The sequence below is a fragment of the Neopelma chrysocephalum genome, unplaced genomic scaffold (genome assembly GCF_003984885.1).
Source record: "Neopelma chrysocephalum unplaced genomic scaffold, ASM398488v2 Primary Assembly neopelma1_102, whole genome shotgun sequence".
NCBI lineage: Eukaryota > Metazoa > Chordata > Aves > Passeriformes > Pipridae > Neopelma > Neopelma chrysocephalum.
Window position 1 is genome coordinate 5,058,023 of NW_020897765.1, and position 27,237 is coordinate 5,085,259.

At 39.3% G+C, this 27,237-nt stretch overlaps 1 protein-coding gene across 3 annotated transcripts in view; it reads left to right on the top strand.

The window, feature by feature from the left end:
* The window catches only part of FAM171A1 (family with sequence similarity 171 member A1), a 90,178-nt gene extending 63,414 nt beyond the window's left edge, over positions 1-26,764 (top strand). For all 3 annotated transcript variants that reach the window (XM_027695633.1, XM_027695634.1, XM_027695635.1), the window contains 4 exons: positions 4,066-4,242; positions 19,364-19,480; positions 21,914-22,028; positions 22,666-26,764. In XM_027695633.1, the coding sequence (XP_027551434.1) occupies positions 4,066-4,242; positions 19,364-19,480; positions 21,914-22,028; positions 22,666-24,367 (2,111 nt within the window). In that variant the 3' untranslated portion in view covers positions 24,368-26,764. The remainder of the gene's footprint in view (positions 1-4,065; positions 4,243-19,363; positions 19,481-21,913; positions 22,029-22,665) is intronic.
* Positions 26,765-27,237: the final 473 nt, after the last annotated feature.

Here is a 27,237-nt window from a genome sequence, read left to right on the forward strand (position 1 = left end):
TGACTTGTGAGGATGGCATAGGCAGAACTGAGCCTGCTTTGAAGCAGGCTGAATATTCTCTTGAGGTCTCTCCCTGCTGTTTCTCAGAATGCATTTACTTGTGATGTGTTGATCTAAGTGACTTTGAACGCTAGGTCATGTGTGTAAACGGTATCTTGCTAGCTTCTCCCTTCTTCCCTTTGTACAAATCTGCATAGCTCCTTTTCTATTAGAACGAGAAATGTGTCTGGTACCTTACCCCCATCCTTCTGTCTGCTCCAGTGAGTACATCTTATCCTATCTCATTCTATCTCTCTGTCATTTTCCTATTCTCATCTTCAGCCTTTAATTTTCTCTGACTTTTCATACTCAGACACGATCAAATATCTCTGTCCTTTTTAAAATGAAAGAATGCATTTGATCTCATATAATTGTCTGCTTCCTCATCTCCTTTCTTTTTATCTCTAAACCAACTGAACAAACTGTTGACAACGTGTGTGGTATTTCTCTTTTCCAAATCTTTCCTTAGTACTCTGCAACCCATTCTTGCATTTATTTAGTGAGCACAGGTCTTGCCAAGGCTTCAGGTGATTCCATCTCATGGGAACAGCACAACTGATATTGTCTTTCTCCTGTTTTACCTTCTATCCCCCTATAAAACATATGAGTGCACCCTTGGCTTTTTAGTCTTCTGTATGCTTGCATGACAGAAACTTTTTTACTTGAGCTTAGGGATTCTGGATTTGACTTTTAGCCTTCAAGTAAAAGTATATCACAAAAGACCAAAATGACTGGCAAAGAAATGGGGTTTAATGGGTTTCTAAACATAAGAAGTGCCTTGTCTTCTGAATACTGTAGTATTCCATATAATGTAATACAGACTACAAATGCAAGATATAATATAGGTAAAATGTCCTCGGTCTTTAGTAGAAGTTTCTCTTGATGTGGAAACATGACAAAGTTGGATTGACTTCCTATGTCTGCATCTCCAAGTGACTTAGTGAAGACTTTGCCTGGAAAACTTCTGAAGGAATAAGAAGTCAGGTCAATACCTGCTGAGGATTGTTTAATATTTCTGTTCTCAAGAGAAAAAAAAGTACAAATTTTAGAATTCCAAAAACCTTAGCATTAATTTGCATGGGAAATTTGGGAATTTGGCAGAACACTGCCTCTTCCCTCTCTCCCACCTCTCCTTGCCCCCCAGTTACTCCTCTGTGCTTTCACAGTTTATTTACATATTGGTAGGGTTTTTGAGAGGTCTCTTCATTTGTTTCAAACAGATCAGTTCTCTGGCTAGTATTTGTCCAGAGTAGTTTTAGCTAAAATCTGTTCTCTATGACTTCAACAATTATCATAAAATCCCAACTGGGTGTTGAATTAGTAAAATGGAGCAGTGAAAATTTAATGCATGAATCAGCATGTTCTAAACATAAAAATTTGAAGAATTTCATTGCAAGTAGTGATAAGCCTGTGTAGTGTTAGCTTATTGTTTATATTAATCACCAATTGGAGAGCAGTAGGATAATTTCACAAAATCTTGTCTTTTTAAGCCAGCTAAACAAAACTTTCCATCTTCTGTATCAATGGACCAAGCTGACTAATAATGATTACTCCTCCTGCTCTTGTAGGCTGCTTGTTTCTTTATAAAGAGTCGTGTCTAAAGTGACAGTGGATTCTCCTCTGATTATTTTTAGAGCTCTTCACAGGTCACCAGATGTCAAAAATGACAAGAAATAAATGAGAGCTGACATTTATTGAAGTTCCTTTCCCATTTAATCTGTGTGTGTGCTTATCAGTTTTATAGGATGCGAGAGTTTCATAAGCATTGATTTCAATTTGCCTTCACAACAGAAAAGAGAAACATTTTATCTTTTTAATGAGCATTAACATACTGTACAAGGTGGCAAAGTGAAAAATTATTTCTTCTTGCTAGAGATCAGTGGATTTCAGAAATGTCTTCATTTTGTACTGTAATTTGTTCAGTCCAGTACTGAGCAAAGTGTCAGTGCATCTCAAGTAAAAAAGATGCAAACAGTATTTCACCATCAGAATGCTTTTTCTGGGATTGAAAAGTCATTTTTACAAATACATGCTTTATCAAGACAGTAATAAAAGAAAAACTCAAAAGTTTTAATATCTAAAAATATGTAAAGTATAAGGCATGATTTAATCTTTTATATTAATCTAAATTCTGAAGTTTTACTTTTTTCCAGTTGGGATTTGCATAAGCCAGAATATGGTCAGGTTACAATGCTTAGCAAAAGGAATTAATTTCTCTGATACCAGCCTGAGAACCTTAGTGGCCCAAGTCCTGGGGACAAGCATCAATTTGATAGAAGTTAAAGGTGCACGGCAGAGGCAGTGTATTGAACAATCAGGAATAAAGGAACAACTTTTCCCTCACCATTTCGTTCCTCTGTCTCGCTGTTTCATACTCTAAGGTGTGTAGGGGATGATACTGTGAACCATTGGAGTCTGTAATATACAGATGCATGGGGAGGCTGGCAACTTTCTCTTATGCCCTAGCTGAATTTTCAAACCTCATATTTCTGTTTTCAGTCTTTTAGCTCTGTGGCTCTCTTATATGGCCCTCTTCACAGAGCCTGTTTTCTCAGCTCTTCAATCCTTCTGTAAGATAAGCATCTGCACCTCCGTTGGTGAAGGCAGAGTGTATGTCCCTTGCATGTCAGCTGTGTGTCAGAGTAGATGCTTTAGTAAATAAGCCACATGCAAAGTTCCTTGTGGTTATTTTCCATTTCTTCAGTTTGGCACCTCTTGCAAAATCCAAGGAATTTAAAATTCGGAGGAGTTTTGTCACCTTTTTTCCCCTTTCCTTTACCACTTCCCGCCCCTTCCTTTCCTGGTGATATCTTAACTTTGGTGAGCTGTTACTCAGAGACATCAAATTTAGTAAAGGCCATGCCTTGAGACTTACTCACTGTTATGAGAAATCATAAAAGTCTCACTGCTTTCCCACCATTCCCTCAGGTGTACTTATCCTGATGAACACTGTCACTGAGATGCAGCATGTTCCTGAGAACCCCTTGTTGTGCCACCACTGCTGGGTGTGAATGTGCTCTCACAGGCAGTTTATGCAATGTAAGGCACCAGGGTTACAGCAGGGGTAGCACCCCATCTCTGCCAGCCAGGCACCCTCTTCCTCCTTTCTGATTAGCCCCTCAGCAGGACAAGCAGCTGCAGAGTCCCTGGAGCCAGCACAACGGAGGCAGCAGGGATGGTGCTCTTAGCAGGCATGTGGGCCTGTGGGGCTCAAGCCCCTTGAAAAACTGGAAGCTCCATATCTTCTAATTAAAACTACTCCCACTATTGCTTTGAGCTCCAGATCTCTTTGGTTTGAAACCTCAAGTGTGGGTTTTTGTCACCCAAGTACATAGATACATCTGGGGTACTTATCCCTGTCATTGGTTCATTTGGTTAAATGATTGAAGGGTTATAACGCTTTTTTAAATCATGTTGTTATGAAGTAACATTCATTGGCATGCAGTTTAAACATGAAGAATAATTACAGTCTTACATAGATAACATTGTATATCCTAATAATCCATTTAGGTTCTTTGCCGTGAAAGGCCAAAGGAAACGCAACCTGTCATTCTTAAACATGTGACCGATCATCCTTCCAGTGCCGCTGTTTATTTAGGTGTTTGTTAGTTATGATATATGCATGTAAGGCTATAATAAAGACTTGTAAGATAATTTGGTTTTGTTGTGATTACGGCTGTAATACTCATACAGATTTATTTAGGATTAATTAAGATGAGAAAATATATGCAGGGGATTTTTACATTGTAGTTTAGATTAGTCTTTAGATTTTTTCCAAAATTAAGTGAAAAACAGACCCATATACATCTTTCTTGGAGTTTGTGGTTTGTGGGTTTTTTTGGCAGGGGGAGGGTTGTTTGTTGCTTGGTTGGTTGGTTGAGGTTTTTTTTTCTGTAAGGCGGGGAGGATTGCTGCTACCATCCCTTGAGAATTGTGTTGAAGCACTACTGTGGTGTTGAACTACGTGGGTGTATCTTAAATTCTGGTACCTTCTGTAGTCACAGTGTTCATTCCCTCTCTTGGTAGGAAACAGCACTAGGTATGACCTCACCCCTGTCACTGCCGTCAGCGTTCATCTCCTCAGCAGCGATGGGACCCCCATCCCTGTGAATGGCCCCATCTATGTAACAGTGCCTCTGCCAGCAAACAGCAACTTGAAACACAATGCACACGTCCCAGCATGGAGGTTTGACCAAAAATTTGGTAGGTAACATCTCATTGTGGTTCCCTAGATGGCTTCACTTCTCTGAATCTAGTGTCTCACTGCATTTATTATGATAATATAATAAGGTCTTCACTGGAGTGTACAGAAACCTGTTTTCTGTCTAAACGAAGCGAAGACTGAGTTTTGTTTATCAAGTAATATATATGCAAATATCCTTGACTAGCATTGTGTGCCACTTTTAGACCAATTTTTTTTGTAAATGCGCCATTTTGCAATTATTAAATATTTTATTTAAAAACTATCTTGAGAGAACTGGATTTCGCCCACAGACTGAGAAGCAGAGAGACGTATTCACTATGGCATTGAATTGGAAGTCTGGAGAAATGGAAACTTGCCTTATCTTTGTCAGCAGCCAGCTATCTGACCTTGGGTCCCTCTCTTGTCTCGAGTTCCGTTTCCTGACTGTCAGATAGGAAACATAGTACTGACTTCTTTTGTAAATCACTTTGAGATTGACTAATACTATCAAGGAAAGTACATGTAAATAAATTAAACAAAATATTTAAATGTAAATAAAAGAATTTTTAAAAAGAAAAAAAGCAGCAAGGAAAATTCATTAAATATTTTGAAAGGACAGAATGACTAATCAATAAAATCTGTAAAATGCACTGTTCTTTATAGTGCAGAATATTGTTTGCCATTGTGAACAGGAGTTTTCCCAGAAATTTGTAGTTAGGCTCTCTTTTTTTAATTTATTTTCTTTATTTTGTTGCTCGCTGGTATACTGTACTGGCCTTCTTTACAGCTTCAAAGTTTAAAGGATTAAGGAGTGCATAAGTTTGTCCTGATGATCCACCTTCAGATGTTGCACTATGTTTTCTGAAATATATACCAGAGGATTGTTAAGAAAAAGAAGAGTGGAAGGTGAGAAAGGTAAATGCTGTGAGTGAGGAAGATAGGAAAAAAATGGAGCCAGAAATATAGATCTGTATAGACAATTGCTGGGCTTTGTCCCTGTAAGGCAAGTGTTTTGAGTCAGTTGATGATCACATCCAGAAGCAGAGCAATGAGCATGAAAGCAATATGTTGGAGGAAGGGAGGAAGAGAGAGGTGAAGGGGAAAATAGTGGTTTTGCTTCCTTCCTCCCTCTGTTTGCTGAAAAAGGTGATGTATGCCTATGAATCTTTTGTCAGAAGCTGGCTGTATTAGAGAGTAAAGCTGTAGGATTTAATGAAAAGTAAATTTGAATATTATATAAAATGGAATAGTAGAAAAAGAGTGCAGTGAATGGGTTTGAGGTTCCCTTAACTGTGGAAATTACACTTTTCTTCTGCTGTCCTGGCAGCAAGTTTCGCTACATTCTTCCTGAAACTGATTTTGATTTGTGATTCTAGAAACCATTTTGTTTTCCCTTGTTCAAAAAAAGACAGGGAAGACTGACTCACATTTACTTTCCCCAGAAGAAGCAGTCCTTCCCCAATCCTTCCTGTCAGCTCTAGAGCTTCAGCCTGCCTTATTGCTAGTTACTCATTGCTAGTAAAATGGTTCTGATTTTGATTACGGAGCTTTCTCATTTATGGCCAAATTTCCATGCCCCTGCAGGGAGGCCACAAAATCTCTTTCTTAGTATGGAATATGATTTTTACTTTTGTCTATAAAGAGCTAGTTACCCTATTGTGTGCAGTATATATTAGTATAGATCAATACAGCTTAGTTAATGTTGCAGGCTGAGGCTCCCAATCTTGAGACAAGTCCAGCCTTATTTGATTCACGACAAACTACTGAACTACTTATGGTTTTGGAAGGAGAAGGCATGAGGACTGCTGAACAAAATACATCTTTGTCAGGACACTTAGCTTCACAAAGCTGTGGAGAGGAAGATATTGAAGGCCTTATGCTTCGGCTCCAGCTCACACTTCAGCTGAAGTAAGCATCTTTCCGTGCAACCAAAAATGTTGAACAAAGATGCATTTTAAGCCCTGACTGCAGCATGCCAATTCTAGTAGAATTTTGGCCACATCCCAACCAATTTAAATTAGAGTAGCCTAATTTAATAAATAGACCAGCAACACTATCTTGTGTGGGCTACATTAGCACCCTAGGGGCTGTAAAAGTAGCCATGTGTAGCATGAACATCATGGTATTCTGTCACTCCCCACCCTGGTGTGCTTGAATGTGAAAGGAAGAGGATGGATAATGACTGGGATGGCTCCATGCTGGAGAAATCCTTAACTGGCAAGTAAGTTGTTGTAACCCATTTGCATCACCAGGTCTGTGCCTTGTCAGGATAGGACCTCTAACCTTATTATTCTGATTTTGTCTTTCATTTCAGGGCTGCTTTTTTCCGTGCTAGTTATATTGAGTTCTCTCCTTAATAGATTTTCAGTGGCTTAAATTTTCACACTTGTATCTGAACATTGAATAAATGCCAGAGATGGAAAACTATGACTGTATTACCAGGCACTAACACAGTGCTTCTCTCTCGTGTATTAGCAGTACAGTGGGTGCTTGTTCGTGCAAGCCATTGTTTTTGTTTAGAAACCATGTGGTTGTCATCATTACTGCATGAAGAACAATTTCTGCTCTAAAAAGCAGAAATATTTTTCACTTTAGAGGGAGTGGAGAAGGGACAGAAATACTGCAAATATATTTTAATCCTTAAAATCTCATATGTTTTGCTGACCTCATGATGTACTGATATGAACCCAGAGGCATCTGGTTGGAAGTGCAGAGATTTTTATAGTTTCTACAAAAGTGAGGCATATGCTGGCTGCCAAAAATAACTAATGGCTTTTTAGGATGTTTACCATAAACAATCTGTATTTTCATGACCATGGTTTCTGTCCTTGGGAGAGAAGGGGGAGAAGCAGCATAGTCTGCTTAATGCTGAGAGTGGCTCCACTCACACTGATGAAACGCGCAGACAGAAAATATAGCCTGACATCAAAATAAGACAATCTGCTGCGTCTATTTTATAATGTTCCAAATGAGATTTTTCATTACGAAACAAACTTACTGCCTTATGTGCACAGCACGCAAATTAAATTAAAGCAGTAATACCTTTTGGAATAGTTAATAAAATGAAGATCAGCTGTCAATGCCCTGGAGATGTTTTAAGGGTAAATGAACCTTGTTAAGGGTAAATCTAACCTCATTCTTGTGTTGGTGCACCACAGTTTTCTGCAGCATTTCTTAGTGATGGTAATAGTAAACACAGATGCATTGATGTTATAGAGACATATATGCTAAAATGCAATTTAATCATTCCATGCTGTTGACGTACCATGTCTCTTGTGTTTCACACTACTGTGGGAGAGTGGTTTTATTTCATAGTACACACTTAAAGGTTTGAACTTAGAGAAATGGATTTTCATTTCTATAATCAGGATTGCTTTGTTAGGTTTTCTAGGGTCTTGGGGTTTTTTTCCTGCCAAGTCCTGTCTTGTTTTTCTCAAAATCTAAAGGGGGCTGAAAAACTTTCTTCCCTTTATCCATAAACAGATGGTTGGGATCATGACTTCTTCTCTGTATATTTGCCTTGATGTCAGTAGGATTTACAGCAATATAATTAATCTCTCTGTTCTTGGACACCAAATTTCTGTTCAAGACTTATTTCTAGCCTTGTCCTCTTCAGTCAGAAATAAATACCACAGATCCCAGTAGAAATGAAACTTTGTACCTCCTGTGTCATCTCCCGCTCCCACCAGCTGGACTGAATAACACAGCATTTGCTCAGCTGTATTCTCCTCAGTCCCCATTTAAATGCTTTTTTGGGTCTTTTTGATGTTAAGGTGTCTGGTTTTCATTGGATTCAGTGAGCAAAACTCTATTCTCCATTTTAAGTCCTCAGTTTCATCCTGTGTGTGGTATGGAGGCACCTAGACCTCTAGCTCCACAATTGGAGCTGTATGTAGGACTTCAAAATATTACCAAATATTCTAAAGTGCATAATACAGAAATGTGATTTATTAATATGATGCAGCTGCTAGTTTATTAATCCCACCAAATAACAGGAAAATATTCTGAACACTGTTTTCAGCTTTGTGTGCCAAAGGACTCTGTAGGGGAAGGGTCAAACCTCTGCTTTTTTGTTCATCTTCCCTAAAATGTGTTATTTCTTGCACACTACATGTAAATGAAGTTCACAATACTGTTCTTCTGTTATTCTCCCCAAGCATTTGGTGTACATCTTTGACGTGACCTTGTTATCTTTAAATGACTAGCTTTCTTGAAGAGGATGTTTCCCCAGTGCCTGAAATTTCAACCATGTGTTATTGTAAAGTGGTGGCAGAATATGGAGATGAGTGTCTTGGGAAACTCTTAGTAGCTTTACGAAACACAATACTTTATGTACTCTGCTGTTCTTGGTCAGTGCTTTCTGACTGCATTTAATGCCATAATAGATTTCTAAATACATTTAAAAGCCTGGTACTTGCTTTTTCTAGTTGACGTCCTGCCTTCACTGGTAAAATTTCCATTGATTTTTGTGGTCAGAATTTCCTGATGTTCCTTCCTCAGCAAAATGAAGATAATATTTTCTGTGCTCAAAAGAAGTCATGAGGATATACTTATGTATAAACAGGATTGGTGCCTACTTAAACTTGACTGCAATATGGTTTTCCTGTATTTCATGGAGGTGACAGGATGCTTGTTTTTTGTTCATAGTGTTTATAGGGAGACAGCGACAGCTACTGTCAGGCAGAGAATGTAAGAGGATTACTGTACATCTACCTGTCTAGTTCACTGCACATTGCTTGCAAATAAGTTGATTTGTAAAAGTCTCTGATTTAAGCTTCCCATGTGGTAGCAACAATAATCCACCACTTAAAGATTGACTTATAGTTTAAAAATAAAATGTATTTCTTTTTGTTGTGAATTTAATTAACTTCTGATTGCCACCACGTTCATACCCTGCATGAGACAGAAAATAATCATTTAACAGAAACGTTCTCAGTCCATCTCTTGATCTGACACTGAGTGTGAGCCCCTGAACTTGGATAGATGGCCTGAATTTGGATTGCAGGCAGCTGCACACACGGCCTGGGACTTCATGCACTTCTCCATGGGTTTCACTGGGTTTTCTATGTGTAAAAAATGGACGTGCTTAGGAAATCACATTCCTCACCCCCAAAACCTTGATTTTCGTATAATCAGCTCCAGAACACGTGGGTCTAGACCATATTCACTGGTAATATGGAGATTTGTTTGCAAATTGCAAGGAGAAAACGACAAAAGCTCGTAGTTCCACTATTTCTGTAGTTTACAAATTCCTTGACAATTTGATTTTGACTTCCTTTTTAATCTCACCTGTGAAGGTTAAATTATTCTTTAAGACTAAATACACTAAGGAATACAAATTCATAACTAACTGCTCTCAAAGAATTTCATATTTTGTGTGTTGCCATAGAAATGGCAGCTACCAAACCCAGCTTTTTACCATGTACGATGTCTACATAATAGGTGCAGATATAATTGCACAGTATTAGACAGACCTCATCATTGAAAGGAAAAGAAGCTCTTCCTCCAGTCCTTCATAGTGTAGCTCCCTAAGGTATGTTTTCACTATCATGATTCCTCTGGAGAGGATCATAGGAGACAGTTGTGTTTATTTATTAATATGTGTGTTTTTTAAATGGATGTTGTGGCTTACACATGTGAAAGTGATGTGAATGAGTTGTTTAATCCTCTCCCCACCCCATACACCATCTGAGTTGCATTTATGGCAAAGCAGACGTGGTATGGCATGATGGTGGAGCTTAAGGGGACATTGAAGGAATCAGGTTGGTGCCAAAGTGTAGTGATATGTGCAAATAATCTACTAATATGTAGTCAAGGAAATAAAAATGGAAAGAAATCCCATGGCTTCTGAGAGCAGGTTTTCATGACATGCTATATGTTGTATCATGTACATGACTCTGTAGCTCCACCTACAGAAGCCATGGAACAGAAGATGGGAAGAGGTGGACAACAAAACTTCTGAAGTGGAGAAAAGACTTTTGTGCTTGTGCAGTTACGGAGTTTGAAGAGGACCTAGACATTGGTGGAAATTCAAGCAGGAGTCCATAGAGCAGGAGTGGGAAGTGTCTGGGTGGGGCTGGAAGAGGCTGAGGAGGACCTGGGACAACCTTCCTCTGCAGCCTTGCGATGTTAGATCACATCCCATTATGCGTCTGCTTCCACTTCCAGTTTGAAAAACAGAAACTGAATGTGAATGTGATGTGAAGCTGAAGGAAGGAAAAGGCATGCAGTGTTTTGAATTGCTTTGTGCTTCTATTTATTACTTGTTCTAATAATCTTGTCAGTAACTGACTGAATGTGATTAATAATGTGGTAAAGCAAATTTTGAAAGCGGTGTCTTTCACGTATACCAGTAATGAGGGATGGTGGTGCAGCAACTAAGCTTTTCCTTTTGAGATACAATTGTTAACCAGTAATTACGTATGGAATTCATTTTCTTTAATAAGTCTCTTCTGTTCTGGCGTGCTGGAAGGGAATACTGAGAGGACCAAAGCAATGCAAACAGTTCTGTGGACAACATGCCCTGCCTTCTGCCCAAATGTAATTAAGATTATTAAATATTGAAAACTATTGTGTTCTTTTGTTAAACACTTGACAGGTGATTTTAAGGGGAAAAATGAGAAAAGATGGCAAAACTCACAGAGCTTCTCAGACGTGAGCAGTAAATCAAACCATCAGATTTCCTTGCCAAAATCTTCCAGGTATGATGGTAAAAGCATTTCCCTTATAGTACACCAAATAATAATGGTGCTACTAGAACAGGAGCAGGATTTAGCCCTGAAAGGCTTGTGTAACAAATTCGGTAAGAGTAGAATAATGAAAGTATGGGCTCAGAGCAGGGATGTTTATTTTTTGATATCGCCTAGCAACCCCAAAAACAAGGTTGTAATATTGACTTAAATACTATGAATTTTTAAACCCATGTGTATAGAGGGGAAGGCGAGGAGGCCAGTAAGCTCTACCAATATTCAAAAAGGAATTTTTCAACTTCAATTTCAGTGGCTTTTAGCTTTTTAGAAAATGAACAGAAATAAAACCAAAAATCTCATCCCTCTGTAGTAAAACTTCCCCTGCTGATGCAGATTAGAGGTGATTTTTGGTTGGAAGAAGAAATCTGATAAGCAGCTTTCAACTGGTGGAATGAAAAGCTACAATTTATGTATGTCAGAACATGCTTTAGGAAGTTATTTTCACAAACTTGCCCTTGATTAACTCTTTATAATAACACTGCCATTTGAAGTGTCTAAATCAATTACTTCTAGAAGCACTGTTAGTATGTTTTGAATCTCCTTTGCTGTCCCACACTGTCTGATAACAACCTGCTTCATTCCTTTTGACACCTATATCTCCATTTAACTGTGAATATGCCTAATCAGGGCAGTCTTAAAAGACATTGTAGACATCACAGAAGAGATCAATGCTGAAGGAAAAGCATTTCTCATTAAGGAATATTTATTTAAAACATCTATCCTATTAAGTAGTACACTTAAAAGTATCTTTGTTTTCTTTCCAAAGCTCTTTTGTCCAGGGAAGATAATCTTGTGAATAAACATAAATTCATATAATGGGATTATGTTTAATTTGCTCTCTGACTAATTAAATCCTCTTATTTGTCAAACATATTGGATGAAAATAATTCATGTTGTAAATAGCAGAGTTTTGGTTCCCTGCTTCAGTGGGATTGGATGATCCTGCTGCTAGTTTAAAGAAACAACATAAAAAGCAAACAGTATTTGATCAGTGGGAGAGTTTTCTACCAAAAGTTCACATCTATAAGTAATTTATGGAAATAAACCACCATAGCTACCATATATTTAAACACTAGCAATATTTAGGCTTTATGACTCTCCTTAGGGGAAGCTGCTGGCTACAACACACTCCTCTGACAGTCATTTACCAGAACTGTTTTGATCAGTGATAGAAAGAATATAGAGTCAAAATCAGCAGAAGTCCCTGCAGATCTGGGAGGCTCTGGAATGGTCAGCTTGGGACGTTAAACCTGAAGTAAGCAGCATTATATATCTTCCCAGAGACCCAAGCTCTGTGCTGAGATGCCAGCGAGCAAACTCCCCTCACAACCAGAAGACAAGAAGAGGGGAGTTTGTTTCCTTTCTTCTTGACTGTAACTAGAGTCATAGGCATCTCTCTCTAGAGGAGATGGCCTGGTGTGGCATCCCTGCCTAGACAAAGCGTGGTCCTGCCTCATGTAGGCCAGTAGGAATTTTGCCATTTGATTGAGCTGGAGCAGCGTGGGATTGTCAGCATGCACAGTCACACACATGGAAGCCACAGAGATGTACAATTCCCTGGATTTCACTACAGATTAATATAAAATCATAGGGTCTACCTCTAAAATATGGAAGCAATGTCTTACTCAGAGGCATCCTGTATCTAGAACACAAAAGCAAATCCATCCATGCTGCCTGGTTCCAGCAAGCTGTCACATTGAATAGTTGGTGTCTTTGAAGACAACAGGACGTCTATTTTCTGGGCAGACCAGCTGTACGTGCAGTGACCTGATTGTGCAGGGAAATAGTCTAGAATAGCTGTTCTGTAATGGCTTCTCTGCAGTAGCTGCCCATCTGGGCACTCTCCTTGCTGAAAGTGCCATTTTTCAGTCTGATTCAGAAATAAGCTAAATTAAATTACAAAAAAGCATTTTTAATGCAGAATGTGTGTTGAAATGGAGATTTAGTGTGCAAACCTTTTGCTGTTAAATTTACTCATGATAATCCCTCCTTGTCCCCACTGGCAAGTCATAAAAGCTTCCAGAGATAAATAAATGTGTTCATCAGTATCAAAGTTACTGCAAAGTATTAAGATGCTTCTCTCTAGCAGAATTTATTTCTCCTGCTCTGCTGAAATCTTGGACTTGTTTCTGATATTTTTGCAGCCAGATGGAGCTCAGCTTTCTTTATCTGATTGTTTTTTGATTTGTGTATCTTTAAAGTACTCTGATTTTTATATTCTTTGCAGTGTTCTCTTACCTTGCTTTAAGTTCCATATACAAAGGAGTGATGGGTAGATGTTTTATAAACTTTTAAGAAGAAATGAAGAATAAATTCATTAAATTACACCATTTATTCCAAAAAGCCAGTAACAGACAATGTCATTTTGGTGAGGAAAGTGTTAAACTTCTAGGTTCTCCCCCTGCCATTAGTGTGAGCCAGGAGACAGCTCCCCTGACTTGAATCTTGGATCAGCATGTTGGCTAAACTCAGCAGTAATAGAGGAAAAAGAGGAAGAGAAATGTAAAAATGATCTATAAGCAAAAATGTCTCTATATATAGAAGTTTTCCATGAAGCACCAGACAGTCTTTAAGAATTAATGGTGAATTGGACCAAATCATGCAGTGCTTACAAACTATACTGGGCTTGCTGTTTCTGCTCCAAAGATGCATTGACAAGTTTTCTTTGGAACTACACAGTCTTAAACAAAAATTATCAGTTTCATTACATCCAGCTATTTTTACTGGTGGTTTTTTTTTTAATATATAATCCTGTACTGTTTGTTACTTAACAGTTATTGCACATCAAGTGTAAAATTTAATAAGCAGTGAAACTTGTTGGTTGTGCTGACTTGGTTGGGGGGATAAAGTAGATGTTATAGGATATTTGGAGAATAACAAATTAAATTATTATAACACAGCCATGCAGGATGGTAAGATCTCTCTTCCCTCCTAAATCCTCCTGGTTAGTTCTCCTGCAGTTGTAATCCTGACCACACAGAAAACAATGAATGCTGCTTGCCCTTCTTCCATTTGCAGGCTACTGCATAGGAAAGGACAGAAAAACGGACAAAGTTCTTTACTTGCTGCCCCTCAGTCTCCTCCCTTGCTTACAGCAGCAAGTATGTGAGGACACAGGATAATTAGCTTCATTTTTAGAACAGGAAAACATCTTGTTTCCCACTCCAAGGAAGAATCTGGAATAGGATAGGGAACTCCTTCTCAAGGCTGCACAGCAATGAACTCTTGGTCACTTAAGGCAGCTTGAAATGCTGGGAGCACGGTCAGTACCATGCAATTGGGTTTTGCTTGGTAGAAGGTCCAACATTAGTCATTACAGCAAGGCATTGCATGTAGGGAGCTACGAGAGCACTCCTTGTTTAATGATACTTGGAAAGCAACCGGGATATTAGAACCTATAAAGGATGAAATATGAGAGAGACCTGGAAACGCTCTGATGGATTTGCAGGATACTGGAAGCATGTCAGTTCTGTCCAGTAATACTAGGTTGGCTTTCAGCTATTTGATCACAAGAGAAACAATACAGGACTTTGTGCTTCAACTGTTTCCACTCAAGCATGTTTTGTCACTGCTGTTGTGAAGGATGAAGTTCTTTACTCTCTTCATCCCACAATATGGGAGGATGCTCTGTTTTATTAGTGGACTATTGGTAAGAGATGGTGAAAGTTTAAGAGGAGAATTTAGCACTGAAGTATTGGACCAGGAAAGTATTAAAAAAGGGAGATGATGAGAACTCGTCGTTCCCAGGAAGCCACACTTGGTGTTGTCCCGAGGAAGGAATGTGGGACAGTGCCAGTTGAAAAGTAATTATTTTCTGTCATCATATACTAATTTATAGGGGATGGTCAACAAAAACTTCATCACTTTTCATAGAATCATAGAATCAGACAGGTTGGAAAGGACCTCTGAGATCATCAAGTCCAACCCTTGATCCACTACCACCACAGTTGCTAAACCATGGCACTAAGTGCCATGCCCAGCCTCATCTTAAAAACCTCCAGGGACAGAGAATCCACCACTTCCCTGGGCAGCCCATTCCAATGGCTGATTACCCTCTCTGTAAAGAATTTCTTTCTAATATCTAACCTAAATCTCCCCTGGCGCAGCTTAAGGCCATGCCCTCTTGTCTTACTGCTGGTTGCCTGGGAGAAGAGACCAATCCCCACCTGGCTACAACCTCCTCTCAGGTAGTTGTAGAGAGCGATGAGGTCTCCCCTGAGCCTTCTCAAGGCTAAACAACCCCAGCTCCCTCAGCCTCTCCTCATAGGACTTGTGTTCAAGTCCCTTCACCAGCCTCACTGTTCTTCTCTGCACCTGCTCCAGCACCTCAACATCTTTCTTGGACTGAGGGGCCCAGAATTGGACACAGTACTCCAGGTGAGGCCTCACCAGTGCTGAGTACAGGGGCAGAATCACTTCCCTGGTCCTGCTGGCCACACCGTTCCTGATACAGGCCAGGATGCCATTGGCCTTCTTGGCCGCCTGGGCACACTGCTGGCTCATGTTCAGCCTCCTGTCAATCAGCACTCCCAGGTCCCTTTCTGCCTGGCTGCTTTCCAGCCACTCTGTCCCCAGCCTGTAGCGCTGCAGGGGGTTGTTGTGGCCAAAGTGCAGGACCCGGCACTTGGCCTTGTTGAACCTCATCCCGTTGGAACCAGCCCAACTCTCCAGCCTATCCAGGTCCCTCTGCAGAGCCCTCCTGCCTTCCAGCAGGTCGACACTCCCTCCCAACTTGGTGTCGTCTGCAAATTTGCTAATGGTGGACTCAATCCCCTCATCTAAATCATCAATAAAGATATTAAACAGAACTGGGCCCAACACTGATCCCTGGGGGACACCACTAGTGACTGGCTGCCAGCTGGATGCAGCCCCGTTCACCACCACTCTCTGGGCCCGGCCCTCCAGCCAGTTCCTAACCCAGCACAGAGTGCCCCTGTCCAAGCCATGGGCTGCCAGTTTTTTCAGGAGTATATTATGGGAGACAGTGTCAAAGGCTTTGCTGAAGTCCAGATAGACTACATCCACAGCCTTCCCCTCATCCACCAGGTGGATCACCTGATCGTAGAAGGAGATCAGATTTTTTGTTTAAAGATGACCAATATTAGATATATGTGCTATGCTTTTTAAATTCTTCACTGAGAGATTCATAACAGAGGGAGGGAATTTACATTTTTTCCTAGTTTATACAGGCCAGTACTTGCCTTGAGTGTGTTCAGTGGTTAGCAGAAACGGGTGACCCAGAAGCAGAAGACAAGCGTGAAACCTGATTGACCTTGTGCAGTGGACTATTGTTTGCTTCCATTGCAAATACAGGGATTCCTGCCGTTGCTAAAATATGAGCAATCTCAGCTGCTGCTTGTTTGGCAGGATGGCAGCAGAGCTCTGCTCCAAGCGATGAGTGCAGCCTCTGTTAGCTTCTTGATCACTGCATTATGCAAGCAGAGTATTACTGAGCAAAAGGCTTTTAAGGAGGCATCAGGAGGACTGTGTTCTTTGGAAGGCAGTATAATGTGGATAAGGCATGCTGGACACAAGTTCCCCCTAGTGAGGGAATCAGTAATAGCTTCTGTTCAAGGAGGTAGCTGTAAAAATAGATGACAAAGATAATGAACTTTGCTAAATTACATACGTCTGTGTTCTACCTGTGTGTGAATTTAAAGGGCTCAGAGATGGTAAGAAAAGTATGGGAAACATGATGAATTCATCACCCAGGTCCTTCCATTCTTTTTTTTTTTAATCAGCACTTTATATCTCTGTTGAAGTTCTGTTGCGCATCATCATGTATTTGAATAGCTGGTGCATATTCTCATTGTCTGAATCTTGCAGAAAAAAAATAATTACAAGGTTCAAGGTTACAGAATTTTTACCAAATGGCATTTTAGAGACAAGATATACGCAACTTTTAACCCTAAGGGCTACTTTTCACCTTGTGGTTCAGGGCTATTGGAATGACATCTTCCCCAAAACTGCATGGATAGAAAATCTGATGGGTTAGCAGCCACATTAGTGGAGAAAAAGAAGTCTACATTTCCTAGTTTTTCCAGAAATTTCACACATAACTGTGGACAATTCCAGTCTATTCTTCCTGAAAATGTTTCCCTAAAAGAGGTAAACTCGTGGCTACATGAAAGTGTTCTGCTACAACAGTTTCAGATGCCACATGTGCAAATCTGTGTACACAGATTTCTGTACTTTTGGTACTGTGAATCAAAATTACTTGTCCTGTGTGAATTTCTTTATGAAGTAACAGATTATTGCTACTCTATACAAACTAGAAATGATTCTTGGAAAACTGAAAATTCCTTTCCCCTGTTGCTCACAACAAATTCAGTTTGGTTGCAAATACCGTCACTGTCTGGCAATAGTAGTCACCTAGATCTAGAAATCCTCTCAACCATGTATTTTTCTAAACCTTTCACTATATTAAGGTGGGTTTATTATTAGCCTAAGATGGTGGTCTTATGTAGGAAAAATCAGTAGCATGGAAGAAATAAATACTCAGAAAAGCCATTCTCTTATGTTCAGGGTTGGCATAGATGGATAATCTAAGGAACACAGAAGAAATTATTAGGGTCTTGGTGGTATTAAGAAAAACAAACACAACTGCAGCATCTCTTCTGCACTCACTGTACTGTGTTCTGTACTCACCGCTAAGTGTTCAGATGACTGTCATCCACAAATTCTGCTGCTTAGTCCTGAGTGTTGTCTGATGAAAAGCACCATTTCAGGAATTACGTGCAGGAGACTTATTTAAAGGAAAGAGAGTCACAAGTACATGATGCAGCTTGCCTTTCAAGTGAGTATTTGAAGTGAGTAAGGGAAATACAGCATTCTGCCCCCCCCCCACACACTGCACAGAAATAGAGAGCTGTGCTGCACAGGTCAGCATACTGGTAGTGGCCACCAAAGTGTGTGGAGAACCTCCTTAAGGAGGTCATGCCCTCTGTTATGGCACCCACTGGAGGTGCCAAGCCAGGACTGCAGCTTTGGGAAGCACTGCCTGGCACCAGGGATGGCTTCTCAGCAATTGCTCTCAGTGTCCAGGCCAGCAATTCTGTGTTTCTTTCTTTCAAAGAGAACAAATATGGGAGCAGTCTACAAGCTATTCTGGACATTTAATACATCAGAAACTAAGGTGATTTTTTTTTTTTTTTCTCCTACAGGCCCAGAATCAGGGGTCTTAATGAATTACAAAAAGGTATTCAACTGATTAGGGGACCCCTGGTGGCCTAGTGGTTAGCATGCAGGACTCTCACCTCTGCGACCCGGGTTCGAATCCCAGCCAGTCCCCCGGGCAGATGGAGCCCGTTAGCCCTGTAAGGCCATCCATCTATGAGAAGGTCACTCTAAACAAACCTACGTCCTGAGGACTTCTCTGCCATTGTACAAGCTTGCTTGGCCCCGGCAGATGAACCTTAGGATTAAAGGGTGGGCTCAGTTCAGCGCAGGCTGTGTCTCACCTAAAAAAAAAAAATCCATTGCGCAGGCTGGAAAGGTAAAAAGACCTTTCCCCAAATCTTCGTTCACGAAGACTGGGCATTATTCAACTGATTCAGTTGTAAAGTTTTTTTCATACCTCAATTCTTGCAATAAAATTAATCTTCAGGAAGTAGAGCAGCTCTCAACTAGTGCAGATTGTCAATCTGGACTACTTAAGAGTTCTACATGAATTTAAACACATTGCTTTAAAATTTTTAGTCTTATTTATCTTGAAATTATCATTTGATAATTCTAAAAAGATATATTTAATTTCCTTTAAGAAACATGTTTTAAAAAACTCATCGTCTGTTACCAATCAGTGTTCCTGGGGGTACTACACACATTCTGAATGGCTAACGGAGTTGAATCAAAGTGATGGTGCAATGTAATTCTACAGTCATTAGCAGTAACAGTCACAAGCTTGTTTTCTGTATACAAAACCTAACATTTTCAGGAAATATTTTCTTCTGTCTTCTAGAAGTTGACAGCCAGAGCTGGTAGAAGGGTGGTATGCAGAACTCACGTGTGGTCTGGGAGATGTGATGTCTCTTGAAATACAGTGTTAAGTGGGCTGTCTATATATAATCAGCCTCAGGAATATGCTTCTTCAAAAATAGAGGAATGTAATATGACAATAAATATTTTCTTTTAACAGTTTTTGAAAATTTTTTAGGTTTACTTAATCTTAAATGGTTTTGTTTGGGGTTTTTTTGCTACTGTGAAGGCCTGGAGGATGACTTACTTGTGGGAGCTCTCAAATGCCAGTGACCAGAAGGCACAATTGCACTTCACAGCAACACACATAATCCCTACAGCTTATTGATAGGTTTTGTTACCTCTTACTTTTCCACTTTTTAACAGAAGAATGTGTGACTATATCTGTAACATCTTCCTACAACCTTTACGTTTACAGGGACATGGCTGAAGAGTAGTTTGGGCATTGTACAACAGGAAGGAAATCAGTTGACTTGGACTTATATTGCACCTCAGCTGGGCTATTGGGTTGCAGCTATGTCACCTACTATCCCAGGTAAGATGGAATTGAATTTTATTGATACTTGCAGCACTGAGTAATTATTTATTCACATATAATATTTATATTTTTCAGAATGACCTCATCTGAGATGCCACAGCTTGGTCAATAATGGATTATTAGAAAACAGAAATCCGAAAGTAACAGGCTAAAATCTTTACGGGATTGTGGGAGGCAACCCTTGTGGTCAAAATATCTGAGTCATTTCAATGGGGAACTTTTGAAAGTGCTCCTTCTTTGATGCATTTATGTCACCACTGCCTGGTAGAGCCATTGCTAGAAAATGAGGGGAGTTACAGCATCAATGTATTGGTGTTACAGCAGCATGTAGAAAAACAGGTCCTGTGAAGTTTCTGCACAGAAGCTCACAGAGATACGGATTCACCTAAAACCAACATCATCCTGGGTTAGACGTTTACTAATGGTTTGATTGATTGATTGTCACTTTTTTCCTTTTGCACTGAAGATGCCCATTTTGCCCTGACTTATGCTTTGTGTTATCTCAGTGACTGATAAGTTTACACCATGAATAACTCAGTGTAGAAGTTCTAGGAAGTGTATTAGAGTGGCATTAGTAGATGAGCTGACTGGTTGCCATCTGCAAGCCTCTTGGCATAACTGTAGAAAATGGCTTTGAACTAGGCAATTATTACATGTGCTTCTGTGCCTGTGGAGATTATTAATGTTGCAGCTTGCTCTTTCTTTTTTTCTCTCTGTGGCTGCCTCAGATTTCTTGGTAGTAGTTCTTCAGCCACCAATAATCTGAGATACCTCTGTGTATAAAAGAGCCAATCAATTAAAAAAAACCAAAACAAAACTCCTCCTCTTACAGACTTTCTTTTTTATGTTTTCTGGCTGAAAACCTAATCCAATAGAAATGAAAACATTCTTGCCCTGGCTATGCAAGCAAAGTAAACTATATCCAACCAACAAAACAAACTCTTACATGAGGACAGATTTTAAAGTCTACTCATATAGGCCATGAAGTTGTTTCATAATATGCAAGCTTTTTATTTGAGGTTCTATTACATGAAGCTGCTGGAATATTCATTTGATTCATTGCTGAAAAGAGTTTAGAGATAGGTGCAGATCTGAATAAGCTATCATATTGCATTTAATGGAATTTTATGAAATAATCATACTTTAAGAAAAAGGAACTGCTCTGAGCCAAACATTTCCCAGTACAGCTCTGTCCCAGATTGCAAGGAAGTTACACTAGTCATGAAATTGTGCTTGTAACTCTAAGGTTACAAGGCCTGTAACTCTTAACAGGAGAAGGCTTATTTGTCCTTGCAGTTTAACTTGTTTGGAAGAATTTCTGTTTTTATTTTCTTTTCCTTCTTTCTGAGGGCTAGATCTGGGCTCCTAAAACTTTTCTGCAACAGAAACAACATTTTCATGAAAAAATCTCATCTTCTTTTTGCTTAATGTCCTGAAGCAACAGTAACAATCAATTATGTAAAGGTAGTGGTGGGACAGAGTGCATAAATATTTAGATTTCCCAAATGCAATATAATTTATGATATTTTTAATGAGTTGATGTATTTTTGTATATTTTATCTCCTAATTGAATCTATTTGATTTCATACCTCAAAAGATGGGCAAAAATGAGCTTTGTATTCCTAACAGTGGCTCTACAGACCACTCAAGATCCACAGACGAGGTTTTGCAACCTCATGACCTAGAACCTTCAAGCTGGCCAGGTTTGCTGTCCTTCACAGTACGTGCACGTTAGTCTGCCAGCTGATGCTCTACTTCCTTGCCTGCAGATGAAAATTTGGGTCTTTATTTCAAAATCATCATAAGGATTTTACAAACCAACTGGGTAACACATGCATAATTATGAACAGATGTTGCCCACATGTGTGCATTCCTTTGTATGTTAGAACATTTACTAAGCATTATTTAAACCTGGAGTTACAATGCTGTTTCACTAGTGGCCTGTTTTAAAGCTACTGAAGATCTGCTTGGCTTGGCTTGATCTAGACTTTAGAGCACCAATACATCTTCCAGCGAATCCCATACTGCACTGTATGTACTGTTCAGTGTGAAGCACCACAGATGTTAAATAGAATTGTTGCCCACAGTGCTGCTACTTGCATTACGGTAATGGAAGATGCTGTGATGACTTTTGTCCAGCGATGAGAGCTTTGGCACACTGTGTCCGCATTAGGACCTGGAAGGCAGCATTCACTGATGCATGTTCCCATTGAAACTAACTGCTTTTCCAATGAATGATCTAGTTGAAGTTGCAGTCATGAAAACCAGCACATGCTTTCTCCACAACTTGCTCCCTCCTCCAGACATGGTCTGCTCAGTAGGCACCACGGCTATGAGTGGCAGTGAGATGTCCCTCTCCTTGTTTAAGTGTTTTTCCTCTTCCTGTTTGCAGGTTGTTACAGTTCTAAATTCTCTTTTCTGGCCTTCCAGGTCCCGTTGTAACACACGACATTACCAGCTATCACACAATGTTTCTTTTGGCAATTTTAGGAGGGATGGCTCTCATACTTCTAGTCTTACTGTGTCTTCTTTTATATTATTGCAGGTAAGATTCACCATCCTGATTCCTTAGTTCATGTTAGAAATACAAGCTTTTTTGTGCTTATGAAATTAAAAAACTTTTGTACTGAAACATTTTTACTTTTGGCGGGGGGAGGAAGCAAGCAAAACTTGGAAAAGAAAGAAATAGTGAGATCAAATTTCCTGTGTTCCTGGTTACATACAATCCCTGCCTTTGGTAGGATGGTAGTTGAATGAATCACACACATCTGTACCTGTGTTGTCTGTGTAACTTCCTATCAAACATGGGCATAGATTCAAGATCTCTGTCATTGTACCTGTTATGCATTTGGAAATGATCTTTATATTAGCCTTATATTAAAATGAACATTAAACTTTCATTAGCAAGTGTCTATTAATGAGTGGTTTTATATTTGCCTTCTCCAGACATTTGCTCTAATTTGTAATTGGTACTTGAGATATTTCCCAATTGACATTAGTTATTCTTTAATTTTGTCTTTGCTGCTGAGATAAGCTTTTAATTGTTAGGTTATGTAATAAAAGCTCAATTCCCCTAATACTAATCACTGCTTAAAAATCTTCCGTTAAGACACTCTCAGTGCTTTTGTTTCTGTGTACAACAGTCATAAATGTGTAACTTCTTTTGTTACTGACTTTTATAGAAGAAAATGTTTAAGACCACGTCAACATCATAAGAAACTGCAACTTTCAACAGCACTGGATACTTCTAAGAAGGATCAAGCAACCTCAATGTCCCATATAAATTTAATATTTTCACGTCGTGAGTCAGAATTTCCTGGTGGGTTGTCTGTTGCTAGCAATGGACACACAGAAAACTCAGGGGCAAAGGAATTAATCAGTGCTGTCCACATGGAGATGGTATCACCTAGTGGAGAAGCAGATATGCATACACCTATGCTCAAACACTCCTTCAGTACTTCCCAGGAGTTTAGCTCCCGAGAGGAACTGCTCTCTGAGAAGGAGAAAGACAAGAGCAGAATTTCCTTGGATGACCTGACTCCCAGTGGGTCTCTAAGAAAAGACTACCACAAATCAGCAGATAGTTTTCCTTTAAAGACAAGAAAATCTACAGAAACAGCTGAAGGCTATGAGTCCCCTATCAAAGATGAGTATAGGAGAAGTTACAATGCTATGCTGTCTCAGCCTTTGTTTGAAAAGCAGGAGAGAGAAATTCAAGTATCTATGAACCATATTGCTACTGGAAGTAAATACAATATTCAGGAACAAATATACCCCGCACCTTCAGCCCCTGAAAAAGAGCTGCTGGACTGCAGACCTACTGATTGTATGATGTCTCGTTCAGTTGATCACCTTGAAAGACCCACATCCTTCCCTCGACCAGGTCAGTTAATCTGCTGCAATTCTGTTGACCAAGTCAATGACAGTGTTTACAGAAAGGTTTTGCCTGCACTGGTCATCCCAGGTCATTACATGAAATTGCCTGGAGAACACCCTTTTGTTAGCCAGCCTCTGGTTGTCCCAGCTGACCAGCAGATTGATATAGAAAGACTTCAGGCTGAGCTTCCTAACCCTCATGCACGGCTTTTCCCACATCCCCCCCAACAGCTGCAACCCCAGCAGTTGGCATCCCAAGCAATATCTCAGCAACATTTGCAAGATGCAGGTGCAGCTGAGTGGAGTCAGCAAAATGCTTCCATGTCTGAATCTATTTCCATTCCTGCCTCACTTAATGATGCATCCCTGGCTCAAATGAATAGCGAAGTGCAGCTTCTTACAGAAAAGGCTCTGATGGAATTAGGAGGTGGAAAGCCATTGCCTCATCCTCGAGCATGGTTTGTTTCTCTAGATGGACGTTCAAATGCTCATGTTAGACATTCATACATCGATCTCCAAAGAGCTGGTAGAAATGGGAGTAACGATGCCAGTTTGGACTCTGGTGTTGACATGAATGAACCAAAATCTGTCCGAAAGGGAAGAGGAGATCATCTATCTGCACCACAGAGTCACCCACCAGTGCAGGAGCACCAGCAGAGAGAGCGGAAGGCTTCAGATAGCACAGCTTACACACAACTTGTGTACTTGGATGATATGGACCAAAGTGGCAGCGAGTGTGGAACAGCAGTTTGTAGCCCCGAGGACAATGCTCTCCGATGCCTCCTGGAAGGCACCAGTAAGAGAAGTGGTGTGCAGCTGCCCAGCCTGCAGGAGGAAACAAGAACTGTGGATACCAAACCAGAGCCATTAACTAGTCCTGAACACAGAACATCCGTTCAAGATGACGATGAGGATGAGGAGGATGAGGAAGATGACCAAGGTGAAGATAAGAAGAGTCCTTGGCAGAAACGAGAGGAAAGACCACTAATGACTTTCAATCTAAAGTGAGATATTGTGAAAATCCACCCTTCAGTGGAGTATAAAATTGCCAAATATCCTTTCTGTGGAAGTGCTTGATTTTTTTTTCTTTTGTTTTTCCTTTTTGTTTTTTTTGTTGTGGAGAGAAAAGATAAAAACAAACTGTGGTGAGCAACATTTGAAAGAACTTAAATGCATTACTGTGTAAATGTTAGAAAAGAATTAAAATCATTCCTCTGATTTAACGGCTGTCTCCGGTGAGATAGCTGAACAAAGAGTGTGATTGTTATTCCATATACTTGATATTGGTCATCCAGGATGTTGAAAATACTGACAAATTGTTTTGGTTGGTTTATGACCTCAATCTCCTTGTGAATGGGAGCTGGTAAAGCTTTTTTTTTGTAGGCCAATTTTATGTTGATAATGCTACTGAAAGTATCTTAAAAACAGGAGTTTGACACATGGTGTCCAAAATTGTGCATTATCTCAATGAAAGGCTATGCATTGCTGCTTTTAGTAATATTTTGCTTATACTATGCTTTTCTTAATTTTACAAGTTGGTTGTAAACATTTTATGTCCTTTATTATAAACTACTCAGCAATTTATTTTAATGTACAACTGCAGGAAACTTGAGTAGCATCCCTTAGCATTGAAGCCTTTTTATGAAACCAAACTGAACTTTGTGTCGACTAAGATTCCTCCAATTCTGGTCCCATTTTCTCAAAGTGCCTTTTTTACAGTAACAATGAACAGTCCCTTCTTTTGCTAAGTCCTTTTAATTGACCCCATTTGAGATTTTATAAACTTCTGAACTTCTACCTTTTATTTTAAGCTGCATGCCAAGAGTCCCATTTTGTGCTGAGCATTTCTCATTTCAAAACAGTGTATTCTGTAGTTATCATGTATATTGTGGATTCTGTTTAGCCAGGATAGACTTAGAAGACATTTTAAAGGGCCCAGAGTAGCCAAGAAGATAGTTTCATTGACTGTATATATTGTTAGTTTCCTCTGGAATCATATGAGCTAATCATGCTCATATAAAATGGACTATAGACCGAGCAAGTGGACTGAATGTGTCTAGAAAAATTTTGGGAAAAAAAAATGTACTATCCAAAAGTGCCAGAATTACTCTTCTGTGCTTTCTCCATACAGAGCTGCTTGGTTATCCAAAAATTATAATTGAAAATAAACTGCAAAAAATATCTTTGTGGATTTTTCCTCTGTTGATGGTTATCACATTATTTTATGTTATTTAATAAGAAAAATACTTTGATTTTACTTTTCATGTGCATATTTATGATTGTGTGACTTACACACTTTCTTTTGCAGCTCTCAGGAACTTCAGTCCATACTGAAATTTAGACCCCTTTTCAGAAAAGCATCCTCCATATCTTGATAAATACTAATGATTTGCTTAAGTATCGCTGAAGACTTTGGAAATGAAATCCTGCTATCACCAAAATTCCCTGTGGAGTCGCACTTCCCACGGGACCAATTTTTTTTCTGTGATTCCTGTGGGTACTCACATGTATTGCACTCTTCTCACTTTTTCATTAATTGGGTTCAAAGAAGGAAAAGAATGTGACTTCCACTTTTGTGGAATCCTTCATGTACGTTCAGTTTGTCATGTTTCATTCAATTATTTTTACACAGCATTAGCAGCAGTCATGCTTAATAAAGTTAATTAAGTAATCTCTAAAGTGACTAGAGAAAGTGCTATATAGTTCCTATTTAATTTTTAATAATAAGCCCCAACTCAGATTCATTGTTTTATTTTCAGTGGATTTCAAGGTTTTCTTAGAGGCGTGCGTTGTAATTTCCATCTTACTGTATGTCTTACCTGGGAGTCTGATCTCAAGCCAGGAACTGAACCACAATTCCCAGTTCCCAGGCCAGTGCTCCTCTCCATCCACAAAGCCATATGACCTCTGTTTTGCTTTCATTCATGTTGGGAAGTGGTATGTATTGTAAAAGAAATCTAGAATATTTGTGGAGTGCATTGAATATTGACATCACCATATTAGCAGTAAGTTATGTTTTACTTATCATGTGTGTTCCAGGTCCTTTCCTGCTCTGTTTTTTTGCTACTGACCACCTGTGAACTGTTTTTGGGCTCTGGGTTACTTATTGTCAGTCTGTGCCAGGTCACTGAACAGAAAAATTCTACTTTAAAGGAATAGTACATGTCAGATGTCAGTAAGTGCTGGTAATACAGTGTCACTTATTAATCAGAATGCTGCGTAAACATTCTGGTTAAAATTTCTTCATACTAGAATTATTGTGCTATTTAATTTTCAACTTTCTGTTGTCTTAAATCTGTCATTTTTAATTACATACTTTTTTCACGTTCCTTTGCAAAGTTTCCATCATTGCTATCTTGTAAAGTGAGATTGTTGCTATTAAATTGCAGTGATTTGTTTCTTTAATTGTGTTGGGTTTATGTTCAAAACACATAGTTTGATGCTTAGATGATTTGTGGTCCTAATACAGCAAATATATTTGAACAAACACAATGTGGGTATGTTGCAGATTTTCTTTAAAATAGCACTTTTTAATTGTTGTAATATCACCAGCCACCTCATAGTTTGATTTTGCAGAATATATAGTTTATGAAATGTATTTCTCAATATATCCAACACACCTGAGCCATATTAATTGGAACAGAGTAACACAGATCAGATAACAGGCTGAGATTAGAGTGTGTTCACTGTATGCTTTGCTTAATCTTTAAGTCCAGTGATGAGTTCCATGTTTTAATTTTCAAAAACTTACCTTGAAAGATACCTTGGTAAAATACAAATGAGTTTTGTTGCTTGTATTTTGCAGTTGCACAGTGAAGCAAGTAACAATAAAGCTTAAAAAACAGACAGAACAAAGTATAACTTGACTAGGTCTTGGC